We start from the raw sequence: 25,331 nt of genomic DNA, 5'->3' as shown, positions 1-25,331 counted from the left end.
ACCGTATTCTTGTCGTGGCACAGCCACTTGCGCACGGTCGATTACCCAAGTGGCAAGAATACGGTGCGATACTGATGAGCCTCATGGGCGAAACACGTGTCTATCACTGTCAATTCTTGCTACAAATCGGCTGGCCAGAAACTTATCATTAGTGAGTTGAATGTAAATATCTCCCAACTTCAATTGGCTCAGTTTTTCGTACGAAGAATATAAAAAGGATGTATCATCAACAAAAACGCAATCAAACGCTTATAACTTTTTACGGTAAGCCGTGTGCAATATGAAGGCATAACCTCAGCTTTCAGAGAGCTATTTGTCAATCACGATGGTTTGCGTTAAAGCACAGATTCTAGTGAGGCAGTAAGCTATCCACCTTTTCGCTCATTCCTCTCAGTCTTTGGTTGGTTTGATTTCACACGCATTCAGGTTATTCTGTGGAAGAAAGTATTTTTTTAAATTCAGACTGTCATTTAAATAAACCGCTCCAGCTTCTGGCTATAGCCTAGCAAGCCCATGGTGGAGTAAATAAAAAGCCAAAACACGAAGGTTTGGGATTTTTTAAAACTCATTCCTCAAGTAGGCCTATGCCTAACCTATTCTGTTGTAAAAAGACGACAGTCGCTCTAGATATACTATTTATATATTATTTATAACAATGCAATCTTGGTAGCAACCTACCACACCCTTCAGTGCGGTACATCAAGATAATCTAAACAAACGCAATGGAAGTGCTTGTTACAGCACGAATGTAAGCAGGACAAATGTTCTCACGACAAGATTTACTCATTATTGAACTCATATTAATGGTGGTTGTTTTTACCTGGGCGCTGATGATACTACTTTGTGACAGCTAATATTGGAGATTTGAGATTTACACTTAAAATGTGAGCATAAGGTCCACTGTATAAAGGCCCCGTATTGGATTCACTTGGCCTATCCCATTATTTCAGGAAAATTAGTGTAAAGACAAGAGTTAGCAACTACTATAGCCCTAACCTAGTCATTGGACACTGAAGCGTACCAATGACCGCCAACGCATTGGCGAGTTTGGTATAGGCCCTTAGGGGCACACAAGCCAATGAATTATTTCTTAGATAACATATTTTCAACACATAGCCTACATGGGAGAAACTTAAAAAGAGCTAAAAGCCTACTTGGCGGCTACAGGAAGTAGAAACCACTTCAAAATTGTACTTTGTATAAAGCTTATGCAGCATAATACCATGGATTCAGAAGAATGGAATTTTCAACTAAACTACGTTAACTGCCAAAAAAGAGAGTTAAGAAAAAGTGTTGCCAGTTGTTTTTCAAATTTTATGCAGAAACACTACTTTAAAATGATGGAAATTTGAGCTTAAACCAAATTAGTCGAAAACAATTTGCAATCAACACATCTTGTAATGATATTCGTAATATTTTTTACTATAAAAGGAATCTACATGTTTGAAAAAGATTTCACTATGCCTTGGATACCGGTTGGATGCTAAAAAATTCGGAAAATTAAAACTACACCCAAAAAATATAAAGCATCATGTGTCAAGTGATAAATCTTGTAATTTCTTACTGGTTATAAGTTCTGTGCGTAAATTAAATTTGTTAAATAAAATAAAACATTATTAGGCTTTGATGAGTTTGTTTGTACCCCGAAGATTTAGTGATTATGGGAGACCATTGGAAAGAGGTAGAAGAAAAGTATGTAAAATGGAAAAATGCATTGGAAAACAAAGGTTTAAAGGTGAGTGTGAACAAAACAAAAGCAATGAGAACAAGAATAAAATCTTCAAACGAGGTATTGCGAGTCAGTGTTACGGACCCATGCGCAATATGTGGCATGAGAGTAATGACTAATGAGCAATTCTATTCAGTGCAAGTACTGGGTGCTCAGAGATGATCAGGCATTCACGGAAGATCGATGAGTGGCATGCGGTGTGAATGCTAAAAATGTAAAGGTTTTGTAGCTCATGAAACATACGAAAAAAATGTGAAATTGGGATGTGAATGTGATGAGATAAAAGTGGTTACAGAGTTTTGCTATATACTAAGAAAAAATAATTGCACCAGCAGAACAGTGACAGAAAAAATATACGTGCTGGTTGGAAAAAGTTTAAAGAATTGTCCGGCATGTGAAAGAAGTGCGAAAAGAATACAAGGCGTGTGAAAGAAGCGTGATTTGTTATGGAGGTGAAAGGTGGGCGATGAAGAAGCTTGATATCAAGCGAATGCAAACAATAGAAATGAGAATAGTTCAAATGATCTGCAAAGTTAGAAATGATGTATTGAGAGACGATGGATGTTGAAGATATTAAGGAGTACTTGCGTGAACATCGCCTGAGATGGTTTGGACGTATTAAACGAATGGATGAGAATAATTGGACAAAGCGAATTTGGAATAAGCTAGTGACGGGAAAAATGAGTAAAGAAAGACCTAAGAAAACATGGGAGGATACTGAAAAGGATGACCTGACAAAAAGGAATTTAAAAATTGAAAATGACAACAACAGAAAAAAATGGGCAAGGCTTGTGTTACCACTAGGCTACTGTCAAATAACGCTTAACCGGAAAAGTTTGAATAACATCTGGCAACACTAAAATTTAAAGCACTCTCTTTTTGGGAGATAGCTAGACATTCCATACTTTCCCTGCATAATGCATACCATTTAAAAAAGGATATATAGTTTACCCGGTGACGGGAGAAATAGTAGCCGACAAATACAGTATATGGGAATTATAGTAAAAATGATCAGATTATTTGGACAACTTTAAAATGATATCACAACGTTTGACGTTGCTTTGAGAACAAAAATCATAAAACCAAAAAAAAGTAACGTTTTCTGGTTTCATTGAGCCCGAAGAAAGAACTTGAGGCAATGAATGATTAGAATTTAAAAAAAAATCACGTAACAAAAAACATAATACGATAGGTGATTACGAAAAATATAATACAATCTAACGAATGTACATTGTACAGTAAGTACTAAGTAGTGTAGAACACTTGAGAATAGTACAAGATGGAAGTTGACTCTCTACCACAGGTGGACTATGTCAGGTAAGGTAGCATAATATACAACGACAAATAAGTGCACACAAACTTTTGAAAGTGATCATCACGATAACTGCACAACTTTGAGGATGCGACTCAATAAAATTGCCAACAGGCCACAGGCCTAAACGCACAAGTAAAGCAGTGTCATCGTGACTAGAATGTTTCGTAAGTCATAAAGTTTACTGTTTCTTAAAAAAAAGGAAACAGTATACCACTGGCTGTGGTCACAACCTTTTCGTAGCATCATTTTTTTTTTAATAAAAATTAACAGAACAAAGTCAAATCAATTCCAACAGTTTGCACAGACTTAATCATACCAACCTCAGAAGAAATCGAAAGAGTAAAAAAATGCTGACCATGCAATAACTACGGCAATAACATGCAGTACCACAAATCTGTAACACTAGTATGTGTAGAGCGGTAGGCCCTACAACTGCTGGAAGTAGGCTAACTGTTTAAAACTCAAAACCAAACAACTCATTGTCACTGATGTGAAGATCTTCTGGACGGACAATATCTTGAGTAAGCATTTCAGTTAGGTAATCTTTCAAATTAAGTGGTTTCATAGCAAGCTTGAAAGGAACTTTGCTCCATTGCTTCACAATATCACGAAAATCTTTGCCGTCCGTGATAATGAAGTTGGCTATCTTGAGAACGTATATGGCGGCTTTCTTGTAGAGCATGCGGGTTCCCCAAGGCTTCCTGTAGAAACAAAAGATGGTTGCTGATGTTCTACAATCGTGATCAGCGATTGCACAGTTTCGATTTTGTGCCATCACTGTTGGCCACATCTGCGAGACAATAACGCACGATCGACACAATGTCCTCATTTTCACCAAAGCATAATTTCATTGATCTTGAAAAGAAATAGCGTGATTACTGATTAGTCTTATTTGTTAAGTCGCTAACAATCTCAGTTCTGCAAAGAGCAGTAATGGGGACCGCATCGCTTGAGAAGCTGGTTGCATTAGCAAAAGGACCAAAGGTAAAAAAATTAGAAATCGCAGAGTCGTCAAAAGCAATACAACTATTACAGTGCAGTGGTCCAGGTGTAACGGACTGGAAGTTTCCAGGGTTGCCAAATAGCCTTTTATTAATTAACAGATGTACTTTTAGCTTAAGAAAACATCAAAAGAAAAATAATAACTATTCTGCAACCAACAATAAAAATTTTTGCATTGCACAGAAAATGTTTGAACTTTTAAACATAATTTTATAATCCTCTGTTTGATTACTTATTATTATTCATGAAAGCGTTGAGGAACTCTGCTACTGCAGGCAGTAGCCTGCTAAACTTGAAAGCGTCTCTCATACTATTAAAATATTATCAACCCTCGACAACTTACTCGCATTCGGTATTCTTGCAATATATCTTCCCCGTCAAGTACTCGTCAGGCTTGATTTCCTCATAACTTCTGTAACTGCGAATAAGGGCGCGATGCTTGAAATCTGGATCCACCACAACGTGATGCTGAAAATAACAGGTTTTAAAAAAGATGATATATATGAACCTAACAATCGGTTAGAGAGCGTTGGAACTTGGAAGTAAAAAAATGAAGTTTTCATGTCACTATTCATACACCATAGAAGGAAATGGGATGACTAGCTCCTTTCTTAACGTTTAGAGTGTTGGTCGTCATTCTTTAAAAAATTTGGCCTTCTTAGTTGATTGCACTCAAGATGTACTCAAATATTAGTATTGTAAAATAACTGAACCTTATTTACAACACTACGCATCCTGCACCTTTAATAGAGAGTTCACTTTGTTGTACCACAAACATATAAACTAAGTAACAAAACCGGATTTAAAACTATTTGATTCAGACACACGAACACAAGGCATTTGATGAGGGCAAAGTGCTTCGCAAAAAATGCCCAGTCTATTTCTTTGCTGATTTGTTTGCTAAGCTAAATAAAATATCCATAAATCCAGTTATGTTGCTTAGTTCCATTTATCTGTGATGCAACGTCTCATAGCGATTGCAAAGTAAAAGTCACATAGTAAATGAAGGAAGTCGGTAGTGAGACCGAGTGGTGAGAACATCTGTGTGATGTTCGATAGAACGTCGGTTCGAAACCACTCGAGCACGCGGCTGCATCACGGCAAGACACTCCATGCCATACCAAAATAATGGGAGCAGCTGCAATGACCTTTGCTAAAAAGACTTTCTGATTTAAGTGCAATCGTGCAATCATTAAAATAAATTGAAGAAAACACAGGTAGTTAGTACAGCAGTAAATTGCTTGACGTGCTCTTAGAACTGAATATGTACAAACACAGAGAGCAACATGTAAGCGTTGCGACAAAGTGTCTCATCATGCTGTCAATACGTTGCAGGATAGATTATAGTTGAGCAGCTCATTTTATATGGTCCGCTCCGATAACTCAGCTGGTTAAGCGTCCGAACTTTATGCACAAAGAAACAGGAAGATTACGCGGCGCTGGTTCGGCTCTCGGGGTGTGCTCTTAAGCGACGCCTTTCAAAGACAGCGCTCCATTTAGCCGCACATGTGGATGGAATGATTCGCCAACAACAACATTTCAACGACAATCGAATACAAGTACATTAGTACAAGTATGCGAAACTACCAGGAATAACCTATCAAGACTTTGTCAGTCTGAGGATAAAGATTCAAACCGGCCACGATTGAAACTAACCATTTAATTCCATAATTCGTAAACCGCTTGGAAAAAATCCCAAAAAACACCCATTACTTTATTATTGTGCGCTATTATTATGTTTACGTTATCAACTTATTACCTGGTTGTTTATGTGTTGAAAGAACCTCGAAGTAGTAACCGATGTTTTACAACCAACACATAATATCTCATATGGAGTGCTGTCTTCGATTTGTCGTTTACTAATTTGTTCCGCTATCCTTTGAAAGTCTCTTTCCTTCTTTTCTTTCCCTTGTATATCCAAAATCTAGAAAAATAAGAAAGATGGAATTGTTAATATATGAGTGAAACATAAATAATTCACAACAGCTTTGAGATATTTTCTGATAATGTAATCCAGAAAATATTTCAATATGCAATGCTCCACGTCAAAGCAAGTTCCACAGGCTGTTCGAACTTCTTTTGCTCAAAAAACTGTTTGGTGTATTTATTTAAAATTATAAAGGATAATGATTCTAAAGCCCTATTCTCCTAAGTCTTACCAGGAAAAAAATTCCGGAAAGATGTGAACTACAGTCAAGAGTATTTTAACTGCTCATAAATCAATGCACTGATCCCAAGAATATTTATATCAGTAATCGACCATAACAAGCTGTTATCATGTAATCATCCAATTCTAGCCCCAAAAACTAGAAATGTCATTGTTCTTTAACTAAAACGAAAAATTTTAAGAAGAGGATAAAATTTAGTGCAGTGTCACATGAAAAGTGCACCTGACCTCTGACTTCAAGACAGCAGGATCTTTTGCTTCAATCCGGTTCAATATGACGTCGGTGAGCTCAACCCTCTCTTGATTCATCCTCTCCCTCTGTGGGTGGCCACTGTCCGCCAAAGCGAGAACAATGTATCTGCTGTCTTTTGCTCTTCCACGTCCTATAAAAATGTTATAGTCATATTACATTCAACGCTCATCACCGTGGCTATCTATCGAAGTCGTACATATCGAGATTGACAAGCATGCTCTCACCTTTGCGTTGTACACGGCCAATCTCATTTGTTGAATAGCTGTAGCCAATTACTAGGTTGCATTCCTCAATATCCAACCCTTCTTCCGCCACTGAAGTTGCAACAATGATCTTGCTTTCTCCTTCTCTAAAAGCCTTTAAGTTGTTCTCCTGTTGAGTCTGGTTCATACCTTAGTAAAACATGACATACTTTCCTTATGTGTTTGCAACATTTAGGATGCTTTTTATTTGATGGATCACGTACGTTAACAACAACGAATGTGGTTTAATGTAGAGTTCCTGATTCTCTCTCGTTAAACGACCTTTTAAAGGCGCACAAAATAGGCAAAAAGTTTTTTTTATTGAATTAAAAGTTGTGTTTATGTTGCTAATTTGTTCCATTCTCAATTTAATTAAATAACAAAAAGATTTTGTAGTAACGCAAACAAATCTAACGCACCGAAAGATTCTGCCTTGGCATTTGCTCCAGTTATCAGCAAAGGATTAAGCTTGGCTTTAACAATCTCACGTTGGTCTTTCAAGTAGTCCACAATGGCTTTGGCAATCGGCCTGGTCTTCACAAAAATAATGGAACGCGATTCGGGCTTTTCTATGTACTGAGCTCTGACAATGAGTCGAAGTTTTTCCAGCATTGGGTTGGAGTTAACCACTGGCAAAGGATCTGCAATGTTAATTGTAAATTACTATGACTTCACTCCTCACTAAGCAACCGACCATTCCCACCACTATCGCTGATAGTTCCACCGACGTGTTGCGACTATGCCAAATGAGTAAGTGATTTCAGTCTGGTTTGCTTTAAGGTTTGTGTTTTGTCGCTTCTATCATTTTTTATAGACCCTTGTTATGTTATGGCAAGCAGTATGTGTTGCTTTGGTGGTAGGATAATAAAACTGAAAAATTGAAATATTTCGATGGCATTCTTGACTTGATTTACTTATCATTGGTTATAAGTTATAACTAAAGCTAAGTTTAATGAAAGGGTTATCACAGCATTCACAATAAGTTTGGCAATAAGCCAAAACGATTACTGCTGATAAACAGGGTTAATTTAAAATTTATCAACGCTGACAAGAAGTGAAAAACAAAATTTTGGATGTAGTAGGCATCCTTCAATCTTTTCAGATGATGGTAGCACTCTGGGTACGACAGCTTTTCATGTGGCTCTGAAGTCCAATCCTGGCGTGGCAGTCTCGTCCACAGTTTGGACATATGAAATCAGAGAAGTTCTGAGGCTGCTGTCTCTTTTTGTCTTCTTTACTCTAGTTGCTTCCTCCTCCTCGACTGACCCTTTGCTAGACCCGCACTGACTTCGTAGCGCCATCTGTTGCGGTTTGCTGCGATCAGTTCCCAGCTGGCAGGGTCTATGTCAGTTAGCTTCAGGTCGCGTTTGCAAACGTCTCTGTAACGCAGTGCAGTTGGTCGTCCTACTGGGCGTTTCCCTGTGGCAAGTTCACTGTACAGAATGTCCTTTGGAATGCGCCCATCCTTCATTCTGGATACATGCCCCAACCAGCGTAGACGTCTCTGGCAGAGGAGAAGGTGCATGCTCAGGGAGCAAGAACGTTCCAGAACAGTGGTGTTGGGTATTCTGTCCTTCCAGGAAATACCAAGAATACGCCTCAAGCAACGAAGATGAAAGCTTTCAAGGCGGTTTTCTTGTCTGGCATAAGTGGTCTAGGACTCACTACCGTACAGCAGAGTGCTAAGAACACACGCACGGTACACTTTGAGTTTTGTGTTAAGTGTCAAAAGATTATTGTCCCACACTCTCGCCCCGAGTTGAGTCATCACTCCTGCAGCCCTGGCTATCCGTCTGTCGATTTCCTTATCTCAGGACAGGTTGCTGGTGACCGTTGAACCAAGGTAGGTGAAGTGGTCTGTCACTTCGAGCACTTCTGGTCCTATGGTGATGACAGGTAGTTTGGGACATCTTGGCCCATGACTACTGTTTTCTTGATACTGATGGTCAGTGCGAATTCCCTACAGGCGTGTACAAACTGGTTGAGCAACTGCTGCAGCTCGTGCTCGACGTGTGCTGACAGTGCTGCGTCGTCGGCAAACAACAGTTCTCTGATCAGCACTGTAGGAACCTTTGTCTTGGCTCTCAGTCGGGCCAGGTTGAACAGTTTCCCATCACTGCGAGTGTGTAGGTGGACTCCTTGTCTGAAGTGACCGAATGCAAAGTTCAGCAACAGAGAGAAGAAAATCCTAAACAAAGTCGGCGCAAGGACACATCCTTGTTTCACATCAGACCGAATTGCAAAGGGTTCAAAGGTCTCCCCGTCGTAGCTGACCACACCCTGCATGTCCTTGTGGAAGAAGATGATGATGCTAAGCAGCTGTGGGGGACAGCCAATCTTCTGCAGTAGCTGAAACAGGCCTCTCCTGCTGACAAGGTCAAAATCCTTAGTCAGGTCAATAAAGGCGATGTATAACGGCCTCTGCTGCTCACGGCACTTCTCTTGAAACTGTCGTACGGAGAAAATCATGTCTGTTGACTGTTGTGGACCTCTGGCGCGGAACCCGCACTGAGATTCAGGGTAGACCCTGTCGGCCAATACCTGAAGGCGCCTAAGGATAACTTTGGCAAAGACTTTTCCCACGATGCTAAGCAGAGAGATGCCTCTGTAGCTGTTGCAATCAGTGCGATCCCCTTTGTTCTTGTACAGAGTAATGATCTTGGAGTTGCGCATGGACTGCGGTACTTGGCCCTCTTTCCAGCAAAGACGCAGTAACTCGTGCAGTGGTTTTAGCAGGACAGGTTTCCCACACTTTATGACCTCAACTGGAATGTTATCCTCTCCCGGTGCTTTCCCACTTTGCATAGAGTCAATGGCTTTACTCAGTTCTTCTAAAGTAGGTTCTGCATCAAGCTCTGCGATAACAGGTAGATCTTCAATGTTGTCTAGCACGTCTTGAGAGACTGAGTTTTCTGTTGAATGTAGTCCCAGGTAATGTTCCACCCAGCGTGCCATCTGCTTGTCCTTGTCTGTGAGGATCTCGCCAGTCGATGCTTTAAGGGGGGCACACTTTTTGATTGGTTTTCCTGTTGCTTGTTTGATGCCCTCATACATTTTTCTTATGTTGCCACTGTCTGATGCAAACTGGATACGTTCTGACAGCAGAAGCCAGTGGTTGTTTGCACAACGGCGTGAGGTTTGCTGAGCTTTGTGTCGGGCGGCTTTTAGGGCTTGTAGGTTCTGACTGCTTAGGTTTTGTTTGTAGCTGAGCAGTGCTTTAAGTTTCAGGTCGATAATAGGTTCCAACATAGAGATGTGTGCTTCAAACCAGTCTGTGTTCTTCCGCTCCTCTCCATAGGTCTGGACGGCTGCACGATGGATGGTCTTACTCAGTGACTCCCACATGTGTTCTGCGTCCTGAGTCTGGACAATGTTCAGGCTTCCTTCAAGATGTTCAAAGAACTTCTGGTTTTTGTTTGGAAGGGAGGTTTTGCTGACATCGATTTTTGGCTGGCCTTTCTTCTTGATGTGATGCAGCCTCTTGGGCCTTATTGATATCCTTGAGGCAACAAGAGAGTGGTCAGTGTCGCAGTCTGCACTGTGGTATGATCTTGTGTTGCAGACACTGTTTAAAGAGGTACGTCGTGTGATGACTAGATCCAGCTGGTGCCATCGTTGCGATCTGGGGTGTCGCCAGGATGCTTTATGGATAGCTTTGTTTTGGAAGAAAGTGTTTGTTACACAAAGGTTGTTGTAGCAGCAAAGCTCGAGGAGCCTTTGCCCGTTGTTGCTCATTTTGCCAATCCCATGGTGACCCAGCACAGTTTGCCAAGACTCATTGTCTGCGCCTACCCTGGCGTTGAAGTCCCCCAAGACGAAGATGTGCTCTGATGCTGGGATTTCCTGAACAGCCTTGTCTAATTGCTCATAGCACTGATCCTTGGCTTCAGGTGTGGCCTGCAGTGTTGGCGCATACACACACACGAGGTTTGCAGGACCTTCATGCGTGGAAAGGCGCAGTGTAAGGATTCTTTCTGTGCCTCCCGTAGGGGGTTCTATCATGTGCAGTATGGTATTTCTAACGGCAAAGCCAACCCCATGTTCTCTGGTTTCATCCCTTGCTTTCCCTTTCCGGAAGAAGGTATAGGAGTCCTCCTTTAGGGACCCACTGTCAGGAAGTCTTGTTTCTTGCAAAGCAGCTATATCAATGTTCAATCTGTAGAGTTCGCGATCGATCACTGCAGTCTTACGAAAGTCCTGTATATCTCTTAAGTCGTCGAATAGACCAGTACGCATAGTTCGTACATTCCAGCTTGCAATACGAACGGCTGGAGTTTTCTGTTTACTTCTGTCATTTCTTACTTTGTTGTCTGGTGTATGGCATACAACCCACCTATCGATTAAGACTCTAAGCTCCACACACTCAATGAAGCAGGTAAGTTGTGACGGGTCAGCACCTAACTGGCCGGGGGCTGCCCGGCTTAAAGCGAGCAGTAGCTGAACCAGTAGGATTTCGAGGATCCTTCCCACTGTCGAAAACAACCCGTGGCGTCTAGCTTTTACGTCAATTTAGCAAAGACTTATAGCCCGTAAACTGCTGTCCTACGGTTTGTTTTTCGCACCCAGGGATGGGGGCGACTGGAGTGACCTCTCCAGAGTGCTGGCCTGGGCGTCTGTATGGAGGTCTTGCGCTGCCCAAAAACACAACAGGACCCCCCTCTCTGCCTCTCCGGCGTGGTCCGAGGGAACGCAAAGCGTGACACTCCGCGACGGTTTGGCAGCAGGAGTTGCCGTAAGGATGTCAGAGTTTGACAGTCGACCGCCTCACGTACTCCACTCCGGATTTTCTGTCTGGGTTGACTCCCGTAGCCTTTTCCAGGACTGGATGTAGCCGCAAGACAGCGGAGGTTTTTGAATCAGGGTTTGCCTTCCCCTAGACGAACTGCCGTCCAAGGCTGACGGGCTCCGTCTGCCCGGCTGTTGTACTGTCTTTTGTCTGACCTCTCACCTGTAACCTGCCCGACATGGTTAGACCTGCCAGGGGCTACAAGCCTCCGTCGGTATAGCCCACAGTATTCTTGAGATACTCAAGCCTCCCCACCACGGCAAGGTAACAAGTACGGGAGAGGGTACCAATGTACCGGATTGATAAAGAACGGATTAATTTATAGTTATTTAAATGCTTAAAGCCCGAAATACACAGAATAGAAACAATAGAGTATGAAACTGGGATTTATTAGTGTTATTTCAAACAACATTCTATTAGAATAAGGACGCCTTACAACCCCACTTAAGTGCAAAAGATTGTAAAGACTTTCAGAACGGCGCTGATTTCAATCATTTCACATTAATGATCTTACTATGTTTTTCAAAGATCTCAAGCAACGTCTTATCGATATCATTTGGACTGCTTTTGTCGTAGAAAGTGTTCTCCAGATATTCTCTCACATCCGAGCTTCGAACATGATCATTCATGGTGAGAGCACGATTGTATTCCTGTAGAATGATAAATGTGAATGGCGATCAACTTTTATAGAAAGATTAATTAATGCTGAACCGATAATATGTTAAACGCGGTGCATTTTACATTGCGGCACTTACAAAATAATATTTCGATAACATTTTTGATGTTTATGTTGTTGTGAGGATAAACCACCACGCAACACAGTTCTTTCTTTATAAAGTTAAAGCATTTACAATATTAGAAAACGATTACAAATGTTTTTCTACTTTGCGCATCCATAGGCGCAGTTTTGCATGAAATACAAAAATAAAAAACAGTAAGATAGTTCAATGAAGTTTATCGCTTAGCAAAAAATCACATATTCTTTGCTACTAACCCGCAAATGTGTGGCAAATCCCATAAACCACGAGCTTGCTTCTTTGTGATCAATCAGTTTGCTGTCCTTGAGAAGATTAACAACAAAAGCTTCGTATTCTTGACTGTCATAGCTTCCGGAGCAATTGAAAGCGACCCCTTGAACGACTGCATAACAACAAGAACAAACAAAGAGATTGAGTAGAAAAAAAGGAAAGTAGGCCTATCTCTTGACAGGTGTCAAACCCACGGCAATGTGTCACATAAACCACAAGTCTTGTTATCGAAAAATAATTTATTTTCACTTAAGTTTGTTCAACCCAGCTAAATGCTAATGAAGTGACTCAAGTGAAATGAGCTATTCGCATGATGTGTCAAGTGCGTTCTCTGGGCGTCTTTAGAAGTGGATGTAATACCCTGTCGAACCAAACAATTTTCAAAAATGGTGCTAAGTTTCATTGCTGATGGGCATACAGCGTACAGAGAATAGATTTTGGTAACAATGTACTGTAATGACGGAATTCGCAATCTGTATCTATACGGTTGTGATGTAACTGTCTGCCTTGTAAAACATTGAAAACAATGCATATCTGCAATGGATACAGCGATATATAAAGAAAACATGATTGTCATATAACATCTGGGAGTGGGCAGGTATCTATGGTTCGTTATATCACCGCGTTTCTGTGGCAAATTTGCTTTGGACAACAAACTCACTTAACTTTAATTGCAAAGTGTATCATTTCAGAAGTTAAGGAAACAAAATCAATATAAAAAAAAACTGTAAAGGTATACAAAACAAACATGGTACGACTCTGCGTGCAGTACTGTAGACCTACCCGTCACTTTTGGTTAAAACGGAGCACAATGACTGAACGCTTGCAGTGTAAATCTGCAAACGGAATATCACCACCTGGTATGAGAGTTGAAACTTCTGCACCTTTCAACTTGCATTTTATAGGAAAGTAACGGGTTTCTGTAAAATACCATACTCCAGCTTTTTACCGGGGACACGATGAACAAGCCTCACCGTTATAAAACGTTTCTCTAAACTCTTGCATCATTCCTTCAATCTCCTTCATGGCGTCCCTGATTCGCCTAGAAAAATTGTCATCTGGATTTCTAGGCACAACGATGGTATCTTGAAAAACAAAAACAAACGCACCACTCAGTAACGAAGCACAACCCCCTACCCACAAGTACACCTTCCCTGTTGTTTCCATTACTTCAACGTCACAAAAGTTAAAATGACAATGGTTTTATTCAAGTACAAAGTGATAACATCTGTCAACAGATAATTTGGAGCCTGAAATATTAGACATATTTTTGGGCATACTTGGGGCGTTGATTCCGTGATTACGAAAATGCAATCATTTTTCTATCAGCTCTTGTTTTCGAGATATGGTATACTCCCTATGACCCCAGATTTTCAATAGCATTGATATATCTCAACGAGACCAGAATAGTTTAAACTATTTCTCAGGTGTATTATTTGCATAACATCAAAGTAGTTGGGTTTTTGAAATAATTTAGAATTTAGGCAATGCAAACTACTCAAAGACGTCATAAATGCAAGAAATGTATAAAAGAAACAATTCTATAAGATTCCATACAACATCAAAAATTGTCTTTTGTTGGACTTCCTCCAGGCCATTTTCTCTGCTGCCCTAACAGCACCCTGCGGTTTACCCAAATATGAAAACAATTAATTTCTTATCAGCCGAGGTTTGATTTGTTTATATGACCTAGGCTGCATACTTAAAATATTTAGCAGTGCTTGATTTGTGAGCTTTCAATAGCCACTTTTTGTCTTTTTGTAAATAATGAAATAAACCAAAATATATTTATTTATATTATAATTACTATATATACTTTACCAGTATTAGTATTCATTTTTAATGCACATGAATTGTAAAAAAAATCTGCCTTTTATATTTTATAAAGAAAGTTTTGAAAATGAAGCAACTTGTTGTACTTTATGACAGTGTTGATGAATTGACAACAAGTTGTGATGCAGAATTATTTTCGTTGTGATGGTCAGAAAAAAAAAAAAAAACTGACACTGAACTGAAGCATAAAAATCAAACCTTCATTGGCTTCAGTCTGATAATATTTAAGAGTGTCCCGACATCTTGTCACTCGTACGGGAGCTATTGTCACGTCAAGGTTGGCCATCAACATTTGGATGCTCTCTTCGGCCTTTTTCTCTGTCTTCGCTTTTCCAACACCGGGTGACGCGGTTAAGCCAACAATCTGAAACAACGGAAGACAAAACTTTACGATGGAACTTGCAATGATTCTTATAATAGTACAGCAGTTGGTTGTTGAAGAATGAAGATTGGTCAATGGAAAAAGCTCAGATTGGTGAATTTTCCGGTTCTTGTAAATCTAAACCAGATCATTCTTAATTTCTTTGCACGTCAAGCAGTTTATATTTTATTATTCCGAATTATCGATCATTGCAAGAGCTATGAAGCTATGACATGAAAATAACGCATTGGAATCAACAAATGTAATTTTCGACACAGTGCATGTCTTGTATTATTTTGTAAAGTCTATTACCTGTGTTTTTGTCTCAAGCATGTGCCACTAATTCCTATTGTAGAACAGATTTAACCATAAACATGTATTTTGTGGAATAAGTTGGAAACAAATTCGCAAACAAAGAAAGAAAAATAAAGTCATGAACCAAAAGTTGAATCACTCAGAAATTTCTGGTTTCCTGGTAGTGAAATTAGAAATTAATGCTCAGTTCGAATTCAGAGTCATCAAATTACTTGAGGAAATCGTTTTTCGGAGCAATCTTGTGTAACAGTAAGCTTTTCATCCAGATAAAGTCTCATGATTTCGTTGTAGACGGCATTCTTCATTGCGTGATGACATTCGTCGAACACGAGCAAAGTGATTTCTTCCAGGACCATGCCATCACTGTTGCGTCCGTTGCTGTTAACGAATACATTGTTACAAAACTTCCAAAATCAACAAGCCTTTTAAATCCTGGAATCGCTTTTTTACTTCACAGTAACTACAAATCAACAAAACATCAAATTATATTAATTCACTGATACTCACTTAAACATAGCCAGTAACTGAAAAACATATTATAATATGCATTGGATGCATCTTATAATGAGAAGTAAAGCTGTTGAATCACACCAAGGTTGTGAGCACATTTTGTACACTACAGGGTAGGCCAGGCCTATGATTGTAGGTTAATAACGTCAACACAAGGCTGTCATCCACATGGTGTTTGCATATCAAAGCTACACTGTTTGTATGCGATGGCTTTGGTTACTTTGTGTTGAAATATTTGCCAAGTAGACATTCGATTGTAGTATAATTAAGGTTCATAGCTCAGTAGTCGAACCTACACTTTGTTGCAAAGATTGACCCCAACTTTTAAAGCTCCCGATTTAACTTTTCCAATTTGTTTTAAAAGTTTTCACCATTAACTTAGGCTACTGTTAACTACATAAAGTGAAAAATCAGAAAAATGTAAGAACTCACTTAATTTCGCGAATAACACAGAAACTACGGCCCGTGGCCAAATCAGAATCAGGGATGATGCTTGGATTTGCTTATGAAAACGGCGGAAACACTAGACTAGACCTTGTGAAATGCAGTTTTTTAATATTTCTGTATATATAACTGGCAGTTGGCAAGTTATGAACGAGAAATCTCTAACGAATTCCCTGGTTAAGGTTTTAAAGGAGTTTATCTTTAGGCCTGCGGTTTTTAAATTATGGATCAAAATCGAAACTTAGGTTACCTAGAGTCCTATAGACACGTGAATAGGTCAACAAGAACTTGATGAATACAAACACAAGGTTTTCGTTCTGGTTTTAGAGTATTCAGCATAATGGTTATGTGGTCCACGCTAGTCAATTCTTCAGTTATTCGGCCCGCCATCAAAAATTTTAGTGATCCCTGTGTTTCTGAATTCAATAATGAGAAGAAAAATGCAAAATAATAAAGATAACGTCAGTTTGTTTTTCACGAGTTTGATTTATTGAATAATAGTCTTTTTATTTATTTATTCTAACAGTAACCTCCTGGCAACACTTCACGTCTTGTGATAGCGTACATTGTACAACAATAGCTCCTGAGGTTGATTTAAACCTCGGCTTTAGAAACACAGAAAAAGGCCAAGATCAAGCAACATCGGCTCAATTCTCCGTCCATGCGGCCGGCTAGCGCACTTAAAGGAAAGCTATCCATTAAAGATAACCAAGTGAATGCCATACCTACCGAACAATTAAATGTAAAAAAAATCTGCACATACTCACCATCGCTTAAACAACCTATATAGGTTTTAGTGAATTTATGCGATTGTGCTATTTAAACACCACAGAAATGAAGCTTCAAGTAAGCTCAGCTTAAAGAGATTGCATATTATACAATATTGATGTTTATATTGATACTTTACACAAACAGTTTAAGCTTCTTTCTGTTTAAAAATAATTTTGCATCGTTTTTAAAAGCTTTGGCTGGGAAGCAACTTTGTTTTTGGTAGCAACCAAACAAACAAAATTCTTACTTTAAAAGATTTAACAATCTTTGCGGGGTCATAACTGAGAGGGTATGATTTCTTATCGACACAGATGCAGGAACGGTTGAGCTATCTCCACAAACCTGGAAGACTATGTTTCCAAGGTATCTAAAAAAACAAAAACAGTAGCTTATTTATTATGGTTGGTACAAGAAAAATTTTACACTAAAAAAACACTTCAGTTTCTTAAACAGAGTGCCTTCTTGCTCTTTACGATAACCGTTTTGTTTACGAAACTGCATTTTTTTTGCAGAAATGAGCCGTCAATTCAGAAGGATGCTGCTTCGATGCTTAAGTAACCACGTACAAGCTATGGTTGTGTGTTGGCTACATAATGAACGTTAAGAAAGTTCTCAAAATGACAGGTGGGACACAGGTAAACGGCAGCAGCAGATGGTGATATACATTGTACGCAAATAAACTACGTGCACAAAAACCTGCCTACACAATTGAGCTCAGCCTCTAACATTGCTATACCTCTTCGTCGAGCCCACTCAATGCACATTTAGATTATAATAGCTATTAGATCATCAACAAACTATTGTCTGTGGAAACTCAAAATGACGTTAGTTCCATATGATCATCGAGAACATGCGACTGTATCGTGGCAAGACAATTAATGATATGCTGACTGAAGGTAGACACAAAGATAGAATTCCTTGTCCTTCCGTTCGATTAATTCAAATTTTTAACCGTTTGACATCAGCTTATAAATAATATTACAAAAGGCTACTCACAAGTAGCCTATAGAATGACACGTACAAATTATAACATGCAGTGACGTCTGTGAACGTCAAACATTGGTTCATGTTGCAAACGTTTACAGAAATGTGTGTACAAGATTTTACTTCACAACAAAATTCTGGTTGCTTGATTGTTGCGACTTTGAAGTAAATATAAAACGGCAACTTAGCTAATAAACAAACGCCGATAGGTCTACTACACGAGACTACCGTATAAACCACAAACAAGTACAACAAATTTCCAAAAGTCATGCCTAAAAACGTATAACGTTCTAGGAAAGATCGTGTTTCTCGACCTTGTCTGCTAAAGGTTCTGAAAAACACAGAATGTGATCAGAGAATACTGATCTGACGTCTTTGAATGAGCCTTTGGACAGAGGGTCCCTTTCACCACCTCATGTGATGCTGTTTCCCAGATAAGGAGGCTGCCCGGAAATGGAGGCTGTCAGAGAGCACTCAGCATTTAGTATCATTGTCCAAACCACGCAGGCCTTCTGGTACATTTAGTGGGCGTATGATGGTAGTCATTGTTGCTGTAATCTGAGGTCTGTTCCCTCAGCGTCACTCCCCAAAAAGAAAATGCTAATTTTCATTTGGTATGTGGTTTAACGGAAACGTCTACCGTCAGCATGAAGACGGGAACAACGACCGGCCAGACAAATAAAATGAAACAAAATAACATGGAATTATCGTCAAAACTTGTGATGTATGAAAGATAAACACTTACTTCGTGAACACTTGGTGTTGTTGCTTAACAAGAGGCACACGAGGAACCAAAAACAAAACTTTTGCATTTTGTGTGTTCTTGATGTGCTCCTTGCATATGTTCACAGCAACAAAAGTTTTTCCAGAGCCTATAAATGACAATTACATGAAAAATAAAAGTTCAATTTGAATCAGAAGGTTATCACATAGTTGTGATTTGAAAAGATGATATAATAAGTGGCGAGCAGTAGCCTACTTCAAGCTCATGAACAAATTTGGTATATTGCCTCCAACTCTCAATACGAGGAAGGAACATGATGATGATTTCATTATCAGACATCGAATATTTTCAGAGTATTATCAGACATCGAGTAAACAACTCAGTTACATGGCTTGTAATGCAAATAAATGTATGTTCACGCGAGTCAGTTAAATTTGAACCATAGGCATACGAAGCCGAGCAACGTGATCAAGTTTAGCATCTTCAAGTTTATTACATTTACATCAACATAAAACTACGCAACAAATTAAGTATCGAACGTTTTCGACATCACAAGATGTCCTCTTCAGGAATAACATACATTACCAATACTTACCAATTAACTACAACTGTAGTTAATTGGTATGTATGTTATTCCTGAAGAGGACATCTTGTGATGTCGAAAACGTTCGATACTTAATTTGTTGCGTAGTTTTATGTTTATGTAAATGTAATAAACTTGAAGATGCTAAACTTGATCACGTTGCTCGGCTTCGTATGCCTATGGTTCAACAAGACAAACTCTCTACCGAAGCTCTATCAGTTAAATTTCATACAGTTAAAATATTGATTTCAACTCGTTAGTGTTCAATTGGGGTTATTCAAATACAAACTAATCTATTTGAATAAGGCATGCTGTAGGTGATCTAGCAGATCGAAACCGATTTCTGGCTGTATAAAATTAAACTGGCTTGCCCATAAATAAATCTATTTGCACGTTTGAATGTTCTGAAACGCATCTTATCCCCTGCGTCACTTAACGCATTTATAAACTAAATATGTATTCACGCTACCGCTACTTGAATACATATGTAAAATTGGTGATACAAAAACCACACCTTTAAAATTGAAAAATAACAATAAAAACGTAGCAAGTTGATTATTTGTCTTCAGCTAAGCTCAATGAATTACATGAGAATCATTAAAAAATGAACCTTCCAGTCATAAAAGCAACATTTTAACAGAGAGACAAATCAACACTATCAATAAAGTTTGTCTCACTGTCTAAAGAGAGTGTTATTTTGACTTAAAATAAGTAGGCCCCGTACTCAGAAGTGTTGACAAAAAAAAAAACTTTGGAAAGGAGATTAATTGACACTTCACATTGCTTGATAATCCAAGTTTAGCATTATGACATTTATTTTATGGTAAGTTATAGCCTATGATTTGATAAATAGAATAACAAAATTGCAAAAAAACATACGTTTCAATATAACTATGCTATCAACAAATTAAAAAATATTCTTGCATCTCCAAAAAATACCTTCCAGTTTAAAACATCACCTGTTGGAGCTACTATGATGCAGTTTTTTCCTTCTAATCCAGGCGCGCTTAACTCTTCCTGATAGTCTCTCAGATTGAGGTTTGGCAGATCAATACTGCCATTAGCTTTCATTTCTAAAAGAATGGATGACACTTCTGGATAACATTGTAACAAAAATGTTATAATATACAAAATCATAGTGATCAAAACATGTATTAAAACGTCAAATGTTTTAAACTAGTGGATTAGTTTCATAAGCATTGTTTAAACTAAAATGTAAAAATATGCATTTGTACCAGGGAAAGTCGATAGTGATTTGTTGTTGCTAATGCGTTAAACGTTTCTGTTCCATTCAAGTATGTCTTCAATGGCCGAACATGTACAACCCAACAAATTATCAGTCAAATCCATCTCAGGCTGTGTCTCACCTTTAAGTGAAACTAACTCACCTGTGGTGAGGTCACTAACAATGGAAGGAGGCGTTAAAGATGAAGGGGAATCCAACTGATTGAGAGCAGAGGTGGATGTGGATGGATGCCTGGTGGACAAGGATATGTTTGACTGACTACGAGCACTAGTGGATGTAGATGGCATGCTGATAGAAAGCCTGCTGGTCATGGATGTAGAAGTAGATGCTTGGTTTGAAAAAGGATGAAAACAATGATTTCTAGGAATAAAATATAAATCACACTAAGAATTTGTTTAAACACAAACCTTTGTACAACAAATATACTACAGACATATACGAGTCTAATGCAACTAACAGCTCATTTCATTTAACATACCGAACAAGATCTTCTACTTCTGATTGAGATAGCTGTTGCATTAATATTCCTTCTTCAGCATTGACCATCAATGACTGGTTAAATAATACCTTTAAAAATAATAAAAAGTTTTTAACTTTTTAAAGGTTATTTTAAAAGAGAGTCTACTAGTGCATCTGCGCATTGTACTACGTGCATCTACTACGAGAACAATGGCGCATTGTATCCAACCCTCCATACGAGGAACAAAATGATGATGACTAGTGCATGTGATTGATAAATTAAAAAGTTGAACAAAGTGATAGCATACTGGAATCAGAACAAATATAATTAGTTGTTGCAACTTATCTTTTCAGATTGTGTTTGCAAACTGAAGACAAATTAACACAGTTCTGTTGTCTTAGCCAACAGTTCTCAAACTTAAATACATTCTACGCATATTTTGTATAATGTAGGTGAAAGTATCCAAAGTAGTTCTTTGTGTACCACAAAAGGAAAAACTACCATGCTGAATTACTTATATAGTAATAATGTGTTCATGTTTAGTGTACGTTTAATGCACTGATGAGACCTTAAAGTCGAAACAGTGGCATTCTGTCTGCAGTTTTGTATAATGTATATTAGGGTGGCTCTTAAAATTGAGTTTTTGAATTTTGCATGGGACACCCTTTCAAATGGTGAGGTTGTCAGAAAAAATAACTCTTGCAAATTTTTTTTAAATTTGAAGTTAATTTAGAGGTGGCCCTCCCCCCCTAAAGTTCTGTGCCCTCTCTCGAAATACCAAATCTGCGTATCTCGAAAACCACTTGAGCTAGAGATACGGTTTTTGTGTTAAAAGATGCAGAAAACATGGTTTTCTATCTGCTTTCTGAACATTGAATGCATCTATCTTGAGTAGAAAAGCAGTTATTTAGAAAAAACGCATTTGACCAAATCTTGATTTTACAACCTTTTTTGTGACCACGAAACCGTCTACAAAATTTCGTTTTTTTTTCTTAATTTTTGCACCTTAGAGGGAACACTGGTAACGATATTCATTTCAAAATGTAATTCTGGTCAGTACTGCAAGAAGCGATATTATCGACAATATTTTACATATTGCCTTGCGTATCGTGACAGGATGTCTGCGACCTACACATTGTACACAATCGGACAATTTCCCTGTCCTTGCAGGCAACCAACCAGCTGAGTTTTGTCGCGAAGAAGCCATCCTGTCTCTTTCTCGGCATTACGAACCCCAACCACTTGCTCCACTCAAGTCTCTACAAGTCTGTGAGCGAGCAATCGAGCATCCTCGCCAACTGAAATCGAGACACCCATTTGTATGTGACGCACAACTCCTGATGAAAACCGCTGAAAACCAATCCATCAGCGCGGCTACCTGGGAGGACAACAAATAGAGCTCAGAGAGGAAGAAGAACTCCTCAAGGCTCTAAAGTTTTATCTCCGACACCAGCCCCCATCCAACCAGAATGCATAATTTGCCAAGGAAGGCCTGGGTGTGGCACAACCGCATGCGTGCTGGGCTACTGGAGTCAGGCTATTCCGCTCAAACATGCACAAATTGGGGATGGCTCCATCCGCAATCTGTGAGCGTGGCATAGAGGAACAAACCACAGACCACACCATCTGTAACTGCGCCAAATGGTGTGCGTGGTCTGCTTGAACTGGATGACGAATCAATGCAATTGCTACTCGACACCTGCTCAAGCATCTAAACCACATCGGCACTGCCCAAGGGTGGTAAAAGATAGAGCCCCTTGACCCCTGGAGTAACAAAGAAGGTTTAAACAAAGAAGAATCGACAATATTGTTCTTGTTGGAATTTGGATTCAACAGTTTCCTGTGTTCAGTAACAACTTGCAAAAGAAACTGAAGTTGGTACTCATCTTCAGTTGAGAGTTTGTTAAAATCCGGGATTAGACTGAGAGCAACTCCTCTCTCTGCTCTGTCATTGACTACTGAAAGTCCCTTCGCCATGTGTAAAGCTTGAATAAATGCACCATCTTCAGTCCAATGAGCAGGATCCTTTGAAAGTCTAATTATTGCTTCATCTTCACCCAACAGCTGAAGCCATTTTGAATTAGAGGTGCAATACTGTTCTAGACCCTTATTGCTAAGAAACGCATCTACTTTGATGCTTCGTCTCCTTGGTGGACGTTCTGCTGTTTCATTTAACATGGTTGCCACCATTACCTTGTTACTTTCCACAGACAATCGAGAGTCAAACAAGGCTAGTTCAACCATTTCTTCAGACAGATACCATAAATGCAGACCAAGCTTTTGCATAAATCGCCTTCGCCTTCCAACAAGTGCAATGCATAGCACCTGAAGCTTGAAAGCAGATTCCACACTCAGGAGTTTCTTCAAGGAATATGACAAAAAACGGGCATTTTAGCTATTCATGAATGCATAAAAGTTTAGGAATACTTATTTCGTTTATTACTTTACCAGTTTTACAGGTTAGTTTATGAACTTTGTTTATTGAATAGCTTGGGCCACAATACTTGTTTAGCACTGTTTTGTGCTAGAATACCGAAAACAGGTTTTTTCTAAATAACTGCTTTTCTAATCAAGATAGACGCAATCACTGTTCAGAAAGCAGATAGGAAATCATGCTTTCTGCATCTTTTGACACAAAAACCGTATCTTTAGCTCAAACAGTTTTTGAGATATGCAGATTTGGTATTTGGGAGGAGGGCGCAAAACTTTAGGGGGGGAGGGCCACCTCTAAATCAATTTCAAAGTCAAAAATTTTTTTGCAGGAGTTATTTTTTCTGACAACCTCACCTTTTCAAAGGGTGTCCCACACAAAATTCAAATTTTTTTCATTTTTTGCCAAATAAGAGCCACCCTAATGTATATATTTTATAAGCTAACATACACATATGATACTTATTCAAATAAAATGATATATTTTATAGCCTATGCATTTTTTTTGCATATTCACAGTCACATTAAAATTTATTCATGAGTTTAATCAACAACACAAAATGGTAAAACAACAAGTCAATTATGATACTTATGTTTTTACATATACAAACATGCTATATTGTAACAAATTATTATATTGGCAAATCATTTTAACCTCTTTTCTTTCTTGATCAGTAAGACTTGATAAAATTGAGTCAGCTTCATATTTCAAATTTGCAAAATCAGTATCACCGTTGTCAAGAACAAGGCCGGTTCGAACAAGTTGTATCTTGCAAAATTTACATGGTGTAATAATGGGTTCTAAAACCGTTAGTTCTTGAAAAATCTTCTCGGTGGCATAATCTTCTAAAAGCACTTTTCTAGACATTTCTCCTTTGGTCAACACACCAACAAGAAGATTGTTATAAGCGAGAATTTTTGAGACAACTTGGCTTTCAGGTATTGTTGCAAAAGATGCACAAACAATGTTTATTATTGAAGAGTTTGATGTCAGAAGAGATGAAGAGTTAGTCGTTGTCAACTCAAACTCCCAGTAATGTACACTATCATCGTCCATGGTTAACCAACATTAAATGATTTGCTATACAGCACCTAATATTGATTTTTAAAGCTAGGATGTCTAAAATTTATTCAAAACAAAAACCAATTAATTTACTCTCATTCAAGTAAGAGTCGTAAGGCAATGATAAAATAAATTGTGATGTCATAGAAGATTGATCAAATCTTTATCGTCGGCCTGCGAAAGCTTCTTGCAGAGCTTAATCCTGGCAGTTTCGCATACTTGTAGAAGCTTTGAATCACTAACGCAGGCCCGGTTACCGAGATTGACAAAGTGAAGAGTCCGATTGTTGAAGTCTTGTTGCCTAGGAATTATTCCATCAATTAGATGCCGCTGAATGGAGAGCAATCCTTAACATGCGTTGCTCAAGTGCATACCCTGAGAGTCAAACCAGCGCCGCTTGATCTTGAACCTTCTTTGTTCCAGAAGTGATGCGCTAACCAATTGAGCTATCAGGACAAACTCAACAAGTGAAAAAATTAAGAAACTGGCTCAGGGTGACAATACAAATCCCGAATAAAAATAAAAACTGAGAAATAATTAAGTAGCCTATGATTCCCCGGCAACAAGACCAACAATCGGAAACTTCACTCTGTCAATCTCGGTGACCAGGCCTGCGTCAGTGATTCAAAGCCTCTACAAGTATGCGAAACTGCCAGGATTAAGCTCTGCAAGAAGCTTTTCCAATCCGAGGATAAAGATTCAACCAATCAATCAATCAATTAATTGTCTGATTCAAACGCTTTTTTTTCAACAAAAGGCAGCCAAGAGATAAAAGGCAAAAAAACATTTTAAAAAAAGGGAAGGAAAACGATTATAATTGTGACAATTTACACAAAAAAATAATATAAAGCTACACCTAAAACAGTTGTTGCTTGGTTTCATTTGATTCTTCCTTATCAAAATCAAAAAAATTAAGAAGACATATATTGAAAACGTCCATCTACCTTTCAAGCTGACAATACAATAAAAAATAACTCTTTACACCACCTCACAATACAACTAAGCTCATCTAGCTGTCTTATTTAGCAAAAACAAAAACCACAGTCCTACACTGGGGATTTCTTGGCAGGGACTTCCCCATGCAC

At 38.7% G+C, this 25,331-nt stretch overlaps 1 protein-coding gene and 1 pseudogene across 1 annotated transcript; one reads left to right on the top strand and one right to left on the bottom strand.

Moving 5' to 3' along the window:
- The first annotated feature begins 1,223 nt into the window (after positions 1 to 1,223).
- On the top strand, positions 1,224 to 2,297 carry LOC145788527 (uncharacterized; annotated as a pseudogene).
- Positions 1,887 to 23,930, bottom strand: LOC145765476 (ATP-dependent RNA helicase DHX58-like). Its single transcript, XM_082577303.1, has 17 exons — positions 23,839 to 23,930; positions 20,772 to 20,860; positions 20,436 to 20,653; positions 20,007 to 20,120; positions 18,486 to 18,612; positions 17,004 to 17,123; positions 15,244 to 15,409; positions 14,554 to 14,719; positions 13,497 to 13,607; positions 12,489 to 12,634; positions 12,009 to 12,144; positions 7,128 to 7,349; positions 6,691 to 6,858; positions 6,442 to 6,596; positions 5,806 to 5,970; positions 4,390 to 4,514; positions 1,887 to 3,745 (listed from the first exon to the last, which is right to left on the bottom strand). Exons 2-17 carry the CDS (start codon positions 20,837 to 20,839, stop codon positions 3,499 to 3,501), a joined length of 2,454 nt encoding a protein of 817 aa, XP_082433429.1. The 5' UTR covers positions 20,840 to 20,860; positions 23,839 to 23,930; the 3' UTR covers positions 1,887 to 3,498.
- Positions 23,931 to 25,331: the final 1,401 nt, after the last annotated feature.

The sequence above is a fragment of the Aplidium turbinatum genome, chromosome 2, assembly GCF_918807975.1.
Source record: "Aplidium turbinatum chromosome 2, kaAplTurb1.1, whole genome shotgun sequence".
Classification (NCBI taxonomy): Eukaryota; Metazoa; Chordata; class Ascidiacea; order Aplousobranchia; family Polyclinidae; genus Aplidium; species Aplidium turbinatum.
Note: the sequence above shows the minus strand (reverse complement) of the source record. Positions and strands in the feature narration are given on the sequence as shown.